At 37.8% G+C, this 17944-nt stretch overlaps 1 protein-coding gene across 3 annotated transcripts in view; it reads right to left on the bottom strand.

Moving 5' to 3' along the window:
- LOC145479619 (calcium/calmodulin-dependent protein kinase type II delta chain-like) overlaps nt 1-17944 on the bottom strand; it is a 25418-nt gene extending 7474 nt beyond the window's left edge. For 2 of the 3 annotated variants that reach the window (XR_014048438.1, XM_081458027.1), the window contains exons 1-17: nt 17784-17944; nt 17612-17706; nt 16918-16977; nt 12136-12190; nt 10941-11006; nt 10414-10486; nt 9705-9807; nt 9439-9522; nt 7790-7884; nt 7113-7154; nt 6547-6627; nt 5967-6050; nt 5190-5241; nt 2434-2526; nt 2272-2347; nt 1220-1314; nt 50-164 (exon numbers count right to left, since the gene is read on the bottom strand). Coding sequence is in view for 1 of the 3 variants with exons in the window: in XM_081458027.1 (XP_081314153.1) it covers nt 50-164; nt 1220-1314; nt 2272-2347; nt 2434-2526; nt 5190-5241; nt 5967-6050; nt 6547-6627; nt 7113-7154; nt 7790-7884; nt 9439-9522; nt 9705-9807; nt 10414-10486; nt 10941-11006; nt 12136-12190; nt 16918-16977; nt 17612-17706; nt 17784-17857 (1343 nt within the window). In the remaining 2 variants the exon portion in view is untranslated. Of the gene's footprint in view, nt 1-49; nt 165-1219; nt 1315-2271; nt 2348-2433; nt 2527-5083; nt 5133-5189; nt 5242-5966; nt 6051-6546; nt 6628-7112; nt 7155-7789; nt 7885-9438; nt 9523-9704; nt 9808-10413; nt 10487-10940; nt 11007-12135; nt 12191-16917; nt 16978-17611; nt 17707-17783 lie in introns of all 3 variants that reach the window. The other variant, XR_014048439.1, reaches the window with a different exon arrangement.

Raw genomic sequence — 17944 nt, 5'->3', positions numbered from 1 at the left:
TAACAAGACTTAAAATCCATCAAATATTTTCGTTTATGGTTTACATTACCTGTTGATGTACTGTTGAAGTCGGACATAGCAGATGCAAGCAGCTTCTTCTCCAAGCATGTGAACATGTGGCGACAATATAGTCGTATTGATTGGAGTTGTCCGTTTGCTAAGAACTGCAAAGAAACAAAAAGCACTGAAGCATTGTGTGAAGCCAGACTTTGACGTTGTGAGCAGACCTAGTATGTATGTTCACTGCATTGTTTGTGTAAGCTGCGATTGTTTATGATAACTTAATTTGTTTTTTGATATACGTTACTCATCAGAAACCTCTCTTACGTAATTTGACTAACGACGGTACCCTTCCTATTAGAATTCAGGGAATAATTGGTCGAGTAATTTCAAAATTGGACGAGCGCACAGCGTGAGGCCTATTTGCAATTGGGAGCACGATTTCTCCCGGCATTGTACTCCACTCGGTCCAATTACTAATTAATCGTATATTTAACAAATTTCGAAATTCGTTTTGAGCACTTCTTTTGAGCGAAAGCGTGACTAGCGCTTTCCATAAGTATCAAACACCGTAGGGTATAATAAGAAGGAAGCCATTAAAGCGCGCGTAACTGACGTGCAAATCGCGAAGATGTCCAATTACAGGTAACCAATTACAAGTTGTAACTGGATACCTGTAATTGGACAACCATGTGATCGCGCGCCGATTACGTGACAAATAGGCGCGCGGAGAACCAATCACGATCGAGAATTTTGTTATAGATGGGAATCATTAAGAAATAGAAAACATTTTCCGCGTTTGCAGCAAGTTTTAGTGTAAATCTAATAGCGTGCTATCGTGAATGCCGTTTTCTTATTGGCTGCACTAACTACTATCTGTTGTAGAGAGTGAGTAGCCTAGCAGTGTGCGGATTTTAACAAAATGGCGGCCGCTTCGCATTTTGGAGGTGTCTGCGAAGAGGATTAGAAGACTAATAGATTTATACTAAAATAATTAGAATATTCGCTCTCGATTGCTAGAAGTCAACTCGGCTATGCGTTGTTGACTATTTGCTTATAAACTCGGGTCGTAGTCTAATTGTCAAAGAGAACATGCATGGAACACCATCTTCTATTTTGCTCAACACAAGACTAGCTTTCAGCGCACGTCTTATTACAGGGCGTCTTTAAAAGATTACAAAAAGCGACAACACAAAATAGCGCCGCTTTACTCACTTACCATTCTCAAAATAGAATTTGTGGAACTCTAGACCTTCAACCAGGTGACCTCGAGCTTCTGGTTCAAATGCTGTTATATGAGGGTCAGCTAATTTGCTGCAACGGGAAAAAGAACCGCAGTTTATGAGTTTGACTGACGATGCCCTGGGTTTGTGTTTAATAAAGACCTGATTCGCAGTAGCGACGTAGTGACATAAAGGACATAAATCAGTGCTCAATTAACTTCGTAGAACCAATGAGAATAGACTTCACCTTCACCCACTAAAAAAAAAGAACGTTAAATTATATTATGACAATTAAACAACTCTAAGCAACCGATTTCTTATACAGGTTTGCGACTCAGATTACCGGGCAGGTCGTCGTTATTTTGGTGTCGGTAGAACCGCTCTTAAATAACGTTGGAACAAAATGTAAGGCTCACATTTCTCATGTACAAATTTATATTGGGAGACGCAATGCAACAGCCGCGCTATCATACTTGGTATACTCAAGCGTGCATCATAATTCAATAAAGCACCTTCGTGGCGTCAGCAAAATTAAGTATTTCCCTTGGCAATGATTGACAATTGATTCATGCCTCAAGCTGTGCATCGTCGAATTGATGTATTTCAGAAGGTTGTAAAACACTCAAGTTCAGCAAGTTTTCCGGTTTGAAGTTTTGGGATTTTCCCGCGGAGAACAGAACAGCATTTTCCGAAATTATTGAAAACAGGCCAGACAAGCTCACGTGGTATACCCAGATTTTCGAAAATTCAACACATGCATAGTTTATTCTCCCCGAATTTCCGAAATTCCTGGTTGATATAGTTCGCATTTCGGAAATTCGCCTATTTCGGATTTTCCAGATACCAAAGGAAATTTCCGCACTATTTGCCGTCGTTTCGAAACTATCCGAGTTCTTGGCCGAATGGAAAGCGCCTTAGAGTTTCACTCGGCTGTGCCTCGAGCAGGCCCTCGAGCACCTCATACGTTTCTTTTGTGCTCTCCAAACTTCCCGCTAAAGGCATGACTCAATTGTTAACTGTGAATATCGAAAATGCATGTCAAAAATACCTGTATGTTTCGAAGTCTCCTGTGGTTATACTGGTAATCAGCTTCTGTGTAAGCTGGATGATATGTTGCTCTCGAGCTAAAGTGAAGAAGAATCGTGTCAACTTCAGACGAACATTAGTCGGTACACAGTTATCCAATGTGTCGGTGTGTTGTCACACTAACCTTTATTAGCCACTACATCAACCTCGTGTTCATCTTCAGAATGAGTCATAAGTTCCTCATCTGATCCTTTTTTCTTACTAACGAAAGGTCGCACTGCAATTAATGACAAATGGAGAGTTAGCAACTGCCACTGAAACCTCTTACAAAAGTTTACCACCCATAATAAGGACGGTGGAGAGCACGGGATTTTTCTTGGAGGTGTACCGCCCAGCTCCCGACGACGTCAAAAATCTGTGCCTTACATTGGACCTGTTTTTTTAAATCTGTACCCTATTCCACAACCACCTGGAAGAAGTGTTTTATGTGTAGCTTACATCAAACCCGATCTCCCTATTCCACGGTCTTGTTCTCTAGTTCAGACCAACACGACTATTTTTGAGTAACACTGCTCAAAAAACTACCCCAGTCTATATACTTCTACAAATGTGTTTTCGTAGCAGTCATATTGGCCTTCCTAAACATAAGCAATTTTCTTTTTAAATACGAACAAAAACTCATTTCCAAAAGAGAGGGAAACTTTGTATTTTCCAAACGTTGTGACATCATGTAAAACCACTCTAAAGTAGTCAAAGGTTTGCTGAAGATGTAGATAACAAAAACCCATTACCCACTAACAGAGCGCTTTTCAACCGACTGTCAAAAACCAAAACCAAAGCTATCACTCTGCGGGCCAATCACAAAGGACAACGCCAATTCAGTGAACCCATCAAAACTCTACGCAAACACGTGTACATGAAACAAAACTCGGGAAAACGTGTGTGAACCACTTGACGGTTGCTTTTGAGGGGTCAGGTTGAAGAGGTGCCGTCCCAAGGATGTTGGACGAAAGTTTGACTTTCACGTTCGTCCAACACGTTTTATGGGAAACCAACGAAGGTGTTTGCAAAATAGGGTTTCCTTGCTGGCTGGAAAATACCTGCGGTTTATTTTCAGTCGCAGTCGGTACACCCCCGAGAATTGGTCTGTAACTACAAAGATATAACTTTCCAATTCAGTTACATACTGTTGGTTGTTATGGGTATAAATTGCGGATGTATACTTGCGAGACGGTAAATAGGAAGTTAAGGTAGGGGCCTTATTCAGGGAAACAGTAGTTCGGACTTGTTTCTTCTACGAATGCGGCTGAATATGATCAATTTGTTTCAATCAGAGGTTAGTGTGGTAAAACCTTGTTAAATTTAAACAACAACTAAGACCAGTTGTACACGAGTGATGAACATGAAGCAAGTACAAATGAATTTGTGACACCGTGTTAAGGATGAGCAAGAAAGATTAGTAACACATAATGGATTACAGGGCTCGTATCATTCATAAGAAGGCCTTCAAGAAATGTTATGAAAGAACGATAAACTCATTCACGATTATTTTAAATTTAGCGTCCACGAGAAAGTGATTGCAAAAACACTGAAAACTGTTTAAACTTAGTGGAGATATTTAACACTACATTTAACGAAAAAGATTCAGATACTAGAGTTTAAATTTTACCTGTCTATTTTCAGCATATTTGTGGTTATCATTCAGTAAACAACTTTTAAGTCTTTCAAGTAATTTAACTGATTAAATTGCTCATGCCACAAAACTCTAAAGGGAAACTGTTCGAATCTTCTTAACCGATTACTAGTTATGTGATTTTCGACTTCACATTTGATCAAACTGAGTTCAATAAAGTGTAAAGCAAATTCCAATAGCTTCAGAACTTCTTAAGCATACGAACAACGGCAAGTTAACTCAGTAAAGTGTAGAATAACAAAATAAAGGTATAACGTTGCTCGTGAAACAGATAAGAAAGCCTGAATTGGGTTCATTAAAAAGGTTTGTTTACTAACAGTGTGCCATTGCTCCTCCTCGTGGGTAAGTTTTTTGTTGTTCTACTGGAGTCGGAGGCTTGAAAACGACTGTAATTACACAGAAAATCTCTTATTATCAGTTCAAGCCTACCTCGACACAAAACAAAAACAAATCAACAGACAAACAACAAAAACGACATAACATGACAAACAGCGAACCAAACAAAAAAACCTTTATAATGTTCCCTGGTTATGTTTCAACCGTACAACAAATGAATTAAAAAGTTTTGGCTATTGTTCTTTTGGAAATAGCGTTTGAAAACGCCGAACTCACACATCGCTTTCGCACAGTTCAAATGGGCGAGACAAAAGAAAAGCCATTCAGATAAGCGACGTATAAATGTTCAAAGGAAACAGTGCAAACGTGGCAATCGTCGACCACATAATGCAAACAGAAGGCGGCGAAGAGATTAATGTAGGGCTAGCTGTGGGTAAGCCACCTGAAGCAACTGGGCTGATTATAAGATTCTTCTCAAAGGTTACCAGGCACTTATTTATGCTAGTATCAAGCGTTTACTTTTATTGAATTTAGATAAAAAAATTTAAAACATATCGGGTTCGTTTTAACGTGCAGGGGAAGTATCGCTTAAACGTCATCTTAGATAAGAAAACGTTTACGGTTTGAGGTAACTTTATAAGCGTAGCGAACACGTTTGAACACTGAAAAGTTCCAGTTTTTACTTTATGTCTAATTCTGAAAGATTTAGACCCGGCCATGAGGAGCTTTTAACACCGCTCTAAGAAAGTGTTAAGATTTATGTTTAACGTATTTATTTTCACTGTTATGTGATTTCTTTGGTTACCTGAGTTAGCTGAAAACCTACGAGCCACAATGGTTGTTAAGATGGCGCCCTGCAACGACAACAACATTGTGACATCAATGAAATTCCACTAAGAACATTATTATACCTGCAGAAAGATTAAAATTACTTGTTGCCAGGATAGTGGTGAGAATTGCGCCCTAAAGAAACATCAAACAAACCTTAGTCACAAAACATACACAGATTCAAGGAAAGCCAAAGAGGAAACAGTTCTGCTAGTAAGTATAGAGATTTTTATCCAGAGAATTTCTCGATTTCTAACATACAGTAACCTGTACTACATGTATCGTTATAAAGTAGGCCCAAGGCTACGGGGGTGAGGGGGGTACCAAGACAAACTAAACGATTCGGAAAATCTGGACGATCGACATCGCAAGGATCGCTTCAAACTCTGACGGAACGATAACGAATTTTAATTTTATGTTAACTTTATTACCACGTGATGCATTCCCCAATGTTTCCAATGATAATTGTAAGTATTGTTAACACCAATACTAAATGTTTCACTAGCCCAAGAGAGTGAACACATGTGAAATACTAAACGCGCACTCCTTGTTCTGACCAAAAACTCGGGAAAAAAATCCAGAAAACCATCTCAAGGCCACAAATCACTTTATATTGGTTTTCCGGAATCTAGTCTCGAATTCTGCTTCGTTAATCCGTCTCCATGAGTTCACGAACACGCAGCAATTATTTGATGATGAAAAGAGGTCTCACTTTGGGCTTCATTTTGAGATGTGGTAAAAAAAAGTTCTCCGTTATGGTTGAGGTTGCTCTTTTAACAGGTGATAGAAATTGGGCCGAGAGGAAGCATTAAGGAGCATTCTAACAATAAGGTTTTTTGGCTTTTATCAGGGATACTAACCTTGAGTTTTCTTCTGGCATTGAATTTCTTCAGTCCGTCCAGAGTTTCTTGTCTGTGCACTTTAGAAGCCACACGTTCACGGTTCTAAAGAATCAGATGTCGATTGTGTCAATAAACTTGTGTACATTTAAATCAATATTTTGCTCTGTTTATTTGCAATAATTGCCTTAATTAACGACGAAATTACGCGAAAAGAGTCAGTATTTGACTTCTACAGTCCGTCCGTTCATTCAGGATGTCTCGCAACGGCGCAACAAAAAAACCTTTTACCGGGTAGATTTATTGAAGTAACTAAATGAATTATTGTCAACAAAGGTTATTGAAAGAAAAAGCCATGGAGTTGCACGTGTGAAACATTGCCTGGTCCAACAGGGCTTTGAAAAATCTTAATGGTGCAAGCCACATGTATTGCACAGCCTTTGCTCCTCTGAGGGTCTCAATAGGGTAGTGGCTTTTACGGCTTACGGTCATACCCCAATGAGACCCTCTCCTCTGGATTGATGAATTTGTTCAGCAAAAATGCCATCTGATCAGTCAAAAACTTCAACAAAAATAAACCAGTCGAGGTGTTTTTACATACCACAATCCATGGATGTTTCAAGGCCTCAGACGCAGTGATCCTCTTGGACTGATCAACAGATAACAAAGTGTTTATAAGTTCCTGCGATAGGCAAGAAAAAAAAAGCACAATCAGGTAACCTGTTTTTTGTTACTAATGGATACCTTCGGACAAAAACATTTCATAGAAAAGGCAACTATCATCTGTTAAACTTGATCTATTTATATATAATTATACGCTTAGTCAATTTTGATTATTTGCACCGAATGCCAGAGTCTTTATTTGTTTTGCTTATTTTAGACAGTGTTCTTTTTGTTTTGTTCTATTGTTTTGTTTTTTTTGGCAGGTTTTAAACTTAGCGAAAATAAAATGCATTCGTATCTACCGTGTTCGAAAAAAATTCTGCCACGATGTTGAAACGTCAACTCTTTTAAAACAGCCATGGTTTACACTGGCCAGCCAGCACGAAATCCCTGACTAAAGAGCGTGTTTATTGTGAGAATATTTATTCTGCCGTTTGGCGGCAACCGTGCAACACCCTAAGGAATAATGTGGTATAAAAGCAGTTTTTCAAACCCTACACTTACCTTCGCCTCATCTGTAACTGTATCCCATTCAGGCGACGGGTACTAATCAGACAAAGTAGAAAAACAATGAGATTTAGTAACACATTTAACAGTACTGTATTACATGAATTTGTGTTAATTGATATAATTATTAATATATATTCTTTTAAATTCAAGATGCGAACTAGATATAAAAATATAAACTAAAACATTTAGGGTAAAAAGATGCATCTAGGAAAGGAAGTTACGTGTTATCCCTAATCATTTAATGCAACAGACAATCTCCCTTCCTTGGCTTTTCAGCGCTTGCTTTGCTGACGAAGCAACACATTTATTTACCACACATGATGACAGAGGACTTAACAAACAGTACATGCAGCTGTAACTCTCCGGGGTGTGGGTTCCACAAAATCCATAAATTTGAGCTTGTCCTTGGAAGTTTATTGAACAATCCATTGTACTTAGTTGAGTGTATATTATTGACCAACATCAGCTACCATTGTTATGAACACCTTCACAACAAGTTGGCATACGTTTAGCTAGAGTCCATAAAAAAAATGTCTTTAAAATCGCGACAGCATGACTGCATTTTAACTGTTAAGCTCAGATTTTGACTCAGATAGAAGGAATTGAGAAAAACACACGCTGCAATTAAAAAACACGACTGCGTCAACGAGATGGTTTATTGAATTACTCACATCATAAGCGCCGGCTTTTATCTGAGCGTATAACTTGTGTTGATCTTCATCCCAAAATGGAGGATAACCAACAAGTAGGATGTACAAGATAACACCTGTTAAAAATAAAACAAAACTTACTTATAATATACATGTATGTATACTCTGTTGGAAATAAAACGTTTATGACACTGAGTCTTAAGGGCCCATTAACTGATCTTTTCGAGCCGTTGCTAAGGAAAATTTATTCTCATATAACCTCATCATATTTGGTTAGTTCAGAGTTATTTCATGTGTTTTAACTTTTCCATGATCAGTAACACCAGTGTTTTCGTCATCAGGCCACGCCCTTGGTCATGTAACTAATACTGACAAAATGCAAAGGCTCCCAGGCAAATTACTTTATCAGGATTTCTTTTCATTGATTTAGTATTTTAATCTTAATCCTCGTTATGCTATGCATAGATTTTGTTTTATTTCTAAAAGGTCAGATTTGAGAGAATTTCAAGTATTGAAAAATTCGTAATTTTCTGAAAAAAGCATGATTTTGAAAAAGGAATGCATAGCTATGTTTCCAACGTTGGCTTCAATCGAAACTCGTCGAGAAAGGCTCGATTAAATGAAAAACCGCGTTTCCTTTAGCATTCATAGAAACCGGAAGTGCGCCCGATATATATTGGAAGTTACCGTATCAGCGCGTGCGCAATTTACACTACCAGCGCACTTTCAGATTGGTTACGCGATTTAATATCTGACTTCTGGTGCAATTTCAAACACAAAGCCTTGGGGCCGCAATGTTAGCCTCAGAAATAGACATATTTGTTTACAACGAATTTTCAGCCCAGAGGCTGTGATCTTCAGCTGCTAAAACTTCGTCTCTTCAAGATTTTATTAACAATGGAATGCCTCCGGAAGATCATCCTCTTAAAAGAAGAAGTTTTGGCTATGCTTCCGACGTGATTTGGCAAGAGCGCCATTTAACAATTGATTCTGAAAGTGTCAAAAACATGTGCAATTGACGAAGTTGTGAGAAGTCTCCAATGTTTATTCCCGCTCTTTTGATCAATTTCGACAAAAAGTATTCTAATGTTCCACCGAATTTTTTTCTTCTTGACGGAATTAAGAGACATATCCAACTACTTATTAACCGAGAGTGAGGTCTTTACTGGAAAATCTCGAACCGAAACCCCTTGCCGTTGAGATTTTCCCGTAAAGACCGAACCTTCCACGTTAATAAGTTGTTTATTATATGGTTTTTTGCTTTGGTTTTGCAGGCCCGTAATCGGCCCGTGGGCATTACGCGAGAATCATACCCTACAATTGGCCAATCAGAACGCGCGTTACATCGACTATAAACACAAGCCATATAATAAAACATGATATTCTCCTTGCTTGGAAAACAAACATCATGTGCATCAGTTGCGCTCTCTCGCCTTCCGCACGCTTCCAACTGGCTGCATGAATTTCCAGCTGATTGGCTCAGATTTATAGCATGACGTCTTTTATCGTGTATAAATAAAGGTTGTATGTATGTATGATAACATCGCTGTTGACAGGTAAGCAACGAAGGGGCGGCAGACGACTAGTGAAGTAAAAGTAAAGATCAGACATTTTCGCTCTAACGTTTCGCTCTCTGCCCCGCTAATCCGCCTGTTCTGCGGGCTACTTACCACAGGCCCATAAGTCAACAGGCCTGCCGTATGGCTCCTTCTTGAGTACCTCAGGAGAAAGATATCCTGGTGTACCAGCAAATCCTGAAAAGAACAAAGAAATGCAAGAGTTCTTGACATCCAAATTTTAAAGTCATGTACAAACACCAATCATATTCAATCAAGTCCGAACTTACGACCCATGTACATGCAATGTCATTTTAATGGCTCAGCTTTAGCCTGTTCCCCCACCCATCCCATCTCACCCCACTGTACATACCACTTACCATACCAGCCATGCTTGTCACCATCTACCTCAATGGCTAATCCAAAGTCAGCTAGCTTGACCGCAGCACCTTTTTCTTTACTTGCAAGGAGCAAATTTTCTGGCTATATACAGTTGTAACAAAAAAAAAAGAGCACATGTTAAATTAAATTAGTGTTCAAAATTCATCTAAAGTGACCCCACTTGAACATCCAATCATATTAATTCAATTAAATGCCAAACCCAATTAAGCACCACCTCCAAAGTGCCACCTATAAGAGGAAATTACTAAAGAGCACCCCACTTGAATAAGTGCCACATTCATTCATGACAATGCAGCTTTAACAGGGTGTCCTACAATTATTGGCCTTGTGGTAATATAAACAGATCCTTTTATCACCATAAGACCAAAAAAATTAAAGAAAAGTAGCATGAAGCTCAATTGGAATTTCCAGAAGGGTGGGGGGTCTTAGAAAAAAAATCCCTTCTGTGGGGGTGGGATGGAAAAATTACAACTATATTTAATTCTACTCAAAAACAGTGGTTATATTTTGTTGTTAATATAATTTTGCATGTTATCAGGACCAAAAGTTGTGGTTGTTTAAAGAATGCCGCCCTCAAACAAGCGCTGCTCCCAAATAAGTGCCAAATCGGAACACTGAAAACTTAAAGAGAAAAACAGCACTCACTTAACTTAATAATGTAGAATATGCAAAGTGACAATCATGTACCTTCAAATCTCGATGGACAACATTATTTTGATGGCAATGATGAACACTTTCCAGTATCTGCTGAATGCAGTGACTTAAAGAAAGTGAATGAAAATAATATAATATACTATCAACACATAATTTTCCCCTACCAGATAATAAATGCTACATTTAACTTGACATGTCCTCAGAGGTACATACATTTACATGTACAAAGAAAACAGGAATGCCAAAAAGAAATGAGTCAGAATAAAGTTAAAATGATGTTGGGTGTATTTTCTTGGGTAATCAAAATTATATAAATTTACAGCTTTATAACCGGACAGGCCTTGGTGTGGTCAATAATAAAGGCCATTTAAATAAACTAAGCACCATAATTTGTAAAATTTGTACATCGTTCATTAACAGGCAGCTAACTTTTTTCCAAGGCTATCCATTATTAATTGTAAATTAGTAAGGAAGATCCTCTCGGGGAACCTAGTAAATCTTATTGTATTGCACATAAGAATTTTCCAATTAACATTCATTTAATCAACCACTTTTATTACCTGGCGTCAGCTTCACTATAGTATTCTCTAGCAACAATGTCTTCAAACAATTCTCCTCCAGTAACCCTGCAGTAAAACGCAGACTTTTTGTTCAGCGAAATATGCATTGTAGACAAGTACAGTAACAAAAACTCTTCACTACAGTACAGTAATATAGCATCATGTCCAAACTACAACTTAACAGAATTGCAACCACTATGAACTGAGAAATACATCTGTACGGGAGACTGAGAAATACATCTGTACAAAAAAATAATTTAGATATGTTTGGAAAGAAATAGGTAATATAAATACTACAAGTAGTTGAATAACTTGCTATGTAAACTTGTTCGTGAGTGTGTGTGCATGAGTTAATGTGAGTTAGTTGTGTTATACCGAAAGTACTGTTAATTATGTTTAATAAAGTATTGCACTGAAAGTCAAGTAAATAATAATTATTTACACAACTATTAGGTGCATTGCAATAAAAAAAAAATAAAATAAAATAAGACAAAAAAAAAAAACCGCCATACAATCTGCCTACAAATGTAGACGTCTTGATCAAAAATACCCTTACCTATAGTAATTATTATACCCATATGTTAGATACAATAGAACTACTGAGAGTGTAACACAAACTACTTTTAAAATAAATATTAAGGTTTTCTACATGTAAGGGACAGTCTCACAAGCAACGCATACACGACTATCTGCCTCTGGGAGCGGTCCCGCAGTAACTAAAAGTACTATAGCCAGCTTCAAGTTTGGCTTGTAACAATATATTTAATTCGAGCCAAATTCTTCTTTGAGGCTTCTCGCACTCTCTTTTTCTGCTGTTGCTTGAGTGAAACCTTTTTACGGCCAGAGTTGTTTTTACAGCCTCCGGACCTCTTCTTGTCGACGCCATTTTGTTTCACAGATCACAAACTTGAAAGCATCGGACCAGATCTGCGAAATTTTGGATCATCAACTGCACATGTGCAGTCTGTGATACTTAACCCCTTTAACTACTGTCAGAGCTATGAAAATTATACCTAGTATTGTTAGTAACAGTTTGGAAAAACATGAAAATGTTGTGTAAACACTTCTGAGACACCTTCAGCTCATTATTCTCATACTTTGCTCATTCTTTCAACTACAGCTCTCACTGATAAAAATTTTAGAAGTAGCTGATGATGATGACTATTCACAAGTCAGACACAGTGAAGACACTTACAAGTCAAACACAAGGTAGTGGTATCCTTCTTCAGCAATGCTAGCGTGAAGTCTAACTGCATAGACAAGAGACAGATATAATGTCAACTACTATACAATCTGCAAATAACTATATTTTGGTAACTAATGTTTATGGCAAATGAATATTGAGTGCTTCTCCTTGTGGCATGATGTAACATCCAGTGTTTCAGCCAGAAAATTTTACTTGAGGGCCAAAGTGACCCCTTAAGATCTTTTTTAGGGGCCAATGTTTTAGGAAAGGGGCCACTAAATTGAAAGCTACAGAAGGAAAAAATGCATCAGGTTACCAAGGAAAATAAAGCAGTTTATTAGGATCTATGATAAAATTTAATAGTAAGTGTTTTTTGAAGGGTTTCTACTCAATAAAGTTTCTTTTGAATCAGATACTAGTATGAAGGATCCATGCATTACAAGAGAACAATTCTTAGGCATATATGACGTAGTCAATGATCAAGGGTTTGCAATGTATTATAGGGCGATTTCAAACACCGTCAGCCATTTGAAAGTTTTCCGATAGGAGAGAATCAATACAGCAAAGCAAAAGGACGGATTGACTTCTTTTCTTATGTTGAATGTTTTAGAAGCAAAGATCTTTCAATATGATTTTTCTAGAAGGACATAATGTGTGACGAAATAACCGTTATTGATCGTCAACACAGAGAAATGTAGTCGCCATTATGCCATAATATGGCTACTAAACCAGAATTTTTGGTTGCCAAGGATGAACTGCTTGTTGCATTGACAATCATATCGATCACAATCTCGAGCCCTGGGATGGCTTTTAAAATATTATGCCTGTGTTAAGCCTGCAGTCTTGTAAAAGGAAAGGACCAAATTGGCCCTTTTTTCGTTTTTCTGGCGACCATCTCGAATTGTAACGCAGGATTCCCGCAATGGCGCACTCTGGCGAAAACACTGCAACATCTTGTATGATGCATGCGTTCTAGCATTATAATAGCATGAAACACTCCATTCTCATCCCCAGAGCCATGCTGTTTATATATGTTGTGGGATACGTGTACCACACTCTCACATTATGCATTTTGATCAGGATATCAGTGTCAGTTACATTTTGGGTAACATCACTTCTCCTTCGTTTAGTGCTACAAATGCTTGCCCACTACATAGCTGTGATGGCAATTATCCTTCTGGAATTTCCCCTTGCTCGGTTCAAGATTGTCTCATCTACTGTTTTCAAAGTACTGATTAAGTGTATTTTCCAGGGTTCAAATAAAGAGTGACATATTTCTTCTCCTTAGTGGCTCGTTGTTTATCTTCCTTTGATTGCCTCTATAAAAGAGACCAGGAAGTCCATTATTCAGCAAGATCTTTCTCAGCTTAGTGGCATTAACACTTGTAAAGTTGTGAATTTTTGACAAAAAAATCTTCTCATTACACCACAGACTTTGTGGCACCTATTGAAAGTGCAAATTAACTTAATCTGTCTTTGAAGGGACTCTTCACCAATTTAGAATATAATCTGGGTCAAGAAGCGCTGCTATACCCTTCTGTATTCAATACTTCTCATTGAAAAGCTGTTCAGTTGCAAAAATCCATATAAATATGCTTTAATTTTAAGTGGTGTAATTGTTAACTTCAAAGCTGGCAACAGAATAAAGAACATGCTATTCCTTTGTGCCTCTTTGATAATTAAGTTAGGTTTTAAATTAGTTAATAGGTGAGATGAAAATTTGCATTCTTGAAGAAAACAAAATTGTTCCTCTTCCATTTTTTATCACATATTATTTACTTTCTTCCATTTATCCCCAGTAGAGAAAAAACAAGGCTAGCACATCTTCCTCATGTTTTCAAGAAAACAAGGGTATCATGTGTTAGACACCTTTGCAAGGAAAACAAAAGTATCAAGTTATGAATGTTGGCCTGAATGTAAAATTGTCAAGTTTGCTACTTCAAGAATTACTGAATTTAAAATGAATGAAAATCAATGTATATCACAGCTTTGTGTATTGCACTATGCGCTATCTAAGACTGTCTCCCTTAAGTTCTTTGAACAGATTTCTGTATTTTATGATTTAAGACCTCTGTATTAGCCAATGAATGCTTTGTGTCAAGCCTCTACTTTTTCCCACCCCCTCCTACCCTTCAAGAAAAGGCCTGATGTTCAGGTTGGGGAACTGGTGATTTGGATTCTCTTACAGGTACAGTGTAAGGAAGACATTGTGAATGCGAGTGTTATATGTACATGTATGTTATAATTATAATACTAACTCAAGTCTTATATGTACCACAAATCAACCCTCCTCTAAATTAGCATAGTTAAGGAGTTAGAAAGTCTACAGCACAATAACCGAAGACAGATCATTCTGGTCATGACTTCAATTACCAACCTAGTGACATGTCTTACTAATAGGATCGCCCATATCAAAGCATTGTATGAATTCTTGTGCACTAAGATTTTGTAACAAGTGGGGAATGTAGATGTGAACAGACAGGAAGAAACAACAGGAAGGCTCCTTGTACAAATAAACAAAAGGAATATAATGAAGGACATCTCCAAAACAACATTTTGCATATGACACTGCGACATACACAAAACAGTGCATGTTATGTGTAATGACCACATAAATTTTAATTAGACACTACATGCAGAATATAGCTAAAGTACTGACAAATTTCACATTTCCTTTGACATTTCATGATCCCTGAAAGTGACAAAAACATTATTGTGTGACAAACAGATATTTATCAGGTGAATTTCCTTTTTGTATAACCCCCTGTGGCTGAAAAGAAAAACATATGTAATATGTTTCCGCCAAAAGAAACTGACCAACAAAGATGAAAGGGATCTTCGCAGCTTTAGCAGCAAAATTTGAGTTCAGTCTTATAGCATTTCAGCATGTGCATTACAGTTTACTTTCTTTTCCAGTGAACATTTCCACAAATTTTCAAACTTCAATAGCAGAAAAACAGAATATGAGATTACCCAGAACACACAATTCTAGCCGCTAAAAAACAGCTGATATTTATATTCCAAAATATGCAATGGCGAATGAAGGACAACTAATTTGCATGTATTACAATAGGGGAAGGAAATCCTAACAAATGGAATAAACAGTGCTAATGAGCAGTGATCCCACACCTACCTGTTAGGAAAAAAGATTTTAATTAACACTTTCAGGGTCTGAGATTAACCCCATTAACCCTCTCAGGATTATGCCTCAAATACTTGTTCTATCTTATACAAATATCTATCACCGACAGTTGGAAACATCTAGACCTTGCATGTGTAATTGGAAAGTGCATGTTTCAGGTTTGCATGGTTGGAGAGCACTGTCGACTTGTGCACAAGGTTGAGACAAAACTTAGCCATGTGATTATGAGAATTAATCATCTAATCTACTTTCATTGATGACTGACTTACTTGGTATCTCACTATCTGTGTTAATTTAATTCCTATTTCAGCCTGACTCGGTAAATAACTTGCGCGTTTAATTAAAATTTCTTAGTATTCGAAAGCCTAACAGTTCTCTTTTACTCTTTTTCTTCCTCCTGTACTAACCTTCAATTATCAGCAATTTATATCGTTTCGAAAAAATAGTAAAACTGCATCGAAATAACCGTGAAGCCTCGTCAGTATTTGACCATTAAATAATGTACAAATGGCACAGCACGACGACGACGCATTGTTATTTCTTGGTTTCTGGGAGTTGTTTTGCCCCCGCACACGTCTATCTCAAACTGTTGGTTGATTCAAGTTTTAAGAACCTATTTGCAGTTTTACGAAAAGCCATTTCAGTGCCGTTATATTGTCTGTGCATGTCGCGTGTGTGACCCTTCCCGCGAAATCGACGCGCGTCAATTGTCTTATTTTTTTTCCTCCTCCACACAAAATACAATATTATTATTTACATGATTCAGTGTTAACATTTCAGTCTTATCGACAGAATACAGAATCATATAGTCGGTATTATTTTGCAAAACAATACAAGATTAAATGAAACTGCAATTAGAAATATTGGAAATCTTTTCGCGCCGTTCTGATAATCTGCAGCTGGGATAAAGTTTTCAACTCGTGGAATTTACAAGCAATCAAACCCACCACCTCCGCAAACCAAAGTGAAATCTTATCTAGCGTAGAAATTCAGACAGTTCTTGTCGATATAAAATCGTGCCACAGCTCAGATTAATGACTACAAGTTTAAGAGCGAACGACAGATGGACTGCAGCGCAATTCAACATGGTTTAATGATCGAGTAGGAAGACCTCACAGTGTGTGATCGACAACACCAACGATTCAATAAACCTAAATTCACACGGTTGCAATTTAAAGGGAGACGCCCGGACTCGCAACTTGCCAAACAGGAAAACCCGAGCTACAGTACAACCGCACGCACGTTATATTGACGCATCTTTTGTACTCCCAACCTGCACCAGCTTAACGGCTGAGAGTTCATTCATGTGACATCTATTAGCGAGTCTGACTTTCTACCCAAGAAAGTTCCGCTGACATTGAAATTAAATGCATTTCTCTCTCTGTTTACACAGTTGTTGAGGTGATCTGAGCGTTTGAAAGCCTTACAGTCGCGTTTCTTTTCAACATAAAACGCCTTTGACTGTTTCAGGGAACTTCTACAGGAGACCACCTCCCCCAAAATAATGGGCCTTTCCGGCTAACATATATCTTGAGGAAATTAGAAATTACACAGAATATTTCCAACATTTTATAGACCTTAATTTGTGGGACTGCCAATTTCCCTCGCGTGATATTTAAGTTACTAATATAAATGTATTTTCTACCCACCTATGTTTGCGTGTTTCAGAAGACGGCATATCCTAGCTTCTCTCTCGAGCTTTTGAAGATCTAATGAGCAAGGGGAAAATATATTTGAGGATTTATCTGGGCAAATATCAAAGTATGGTGAGCACAGGTGAAAGCTGTTCCCTCTCTCCCACTGAGAATTGATGTTTTGGGCTCTTGCCCGTTGAAATATTAAATTCATTCTGGTGAAACTTTCGATCCCGCTCAAGCAAAGCGACATCTGGTTTGCAGTTGAGAATATTATTTCATCGTAGGCCTACATGTTGGTACAAAAGTATAAAACCATATATATCGCTAGAAAAAAATCTTAGCTCTTCCATGAAACAACAACATAATAGCAATTTCGTTCTCGAAGCATAATATGCCGAGCTTAACATCCTTAAAAATAAAAGACGCGTCCTTTGTATGTCAAAGGATAACCTTGCCCTCGCAAAACAAAACTGCCATTGAAAGAGCAGTTACTTCTCAAAAGAATCAGATTATGATTTTTTTGTGCACGTCGTTTTAACCCAAATCTTCCGGGGTCGTAAGGATTCAACCAAAATTTGCTACAGGGAGGCCTCAAATAAATGACGGACAATTCTTAACTTTTCCGTAAGCTACCTTTCAAAAACAAATTTTCAGACAACACTTCGATTTGACATATTTATGAACAAGTCAAATTACACTTTCTTACCTCTAGATGATAACTTTCTCGTGTTGATAATTTTCGCGGCATACTCAACTCTCGTCTCCTTGTGTACACACCGTCGAACAATGCTGAATGCACCTCTGCGAGCGAAAAACGCGGAACAAAATTCAAAATGTACACTAACGCCGACTTAAAATTGTCCCACAGTAATACGTACTTTCCCAGTTCTTCTTTTAGTTCGTAAGTCTCGTGAAATGCCTGTTTCAAGACCTGTGGAGAACTGCCCGCCATGTTTGAAGTCCACTCAACTTTGTTATTCTCGTCAATGATTGATCGATTGTACCAATCGACGTCACGTGTCCTAATAACCCCATAGAC

This window comes from Orbicella franksi, chromosome 2 (assembly GCF_964199315.1).
Source record: "Orbicella franksi chromosome 2, jaOrbFran1.1, whole genome shotgun sequence".
Taxonomy (NCBI): domain Eukaryota; kingdom Metazoa; phylum Cnidaria; class Anthozoa; order Scleractinia; family Merulinidae; genus Orbicella; species Orbicella franksi.
This window is presented reverse-complemented; position numbering and strand designations above follow the sequence as displayed.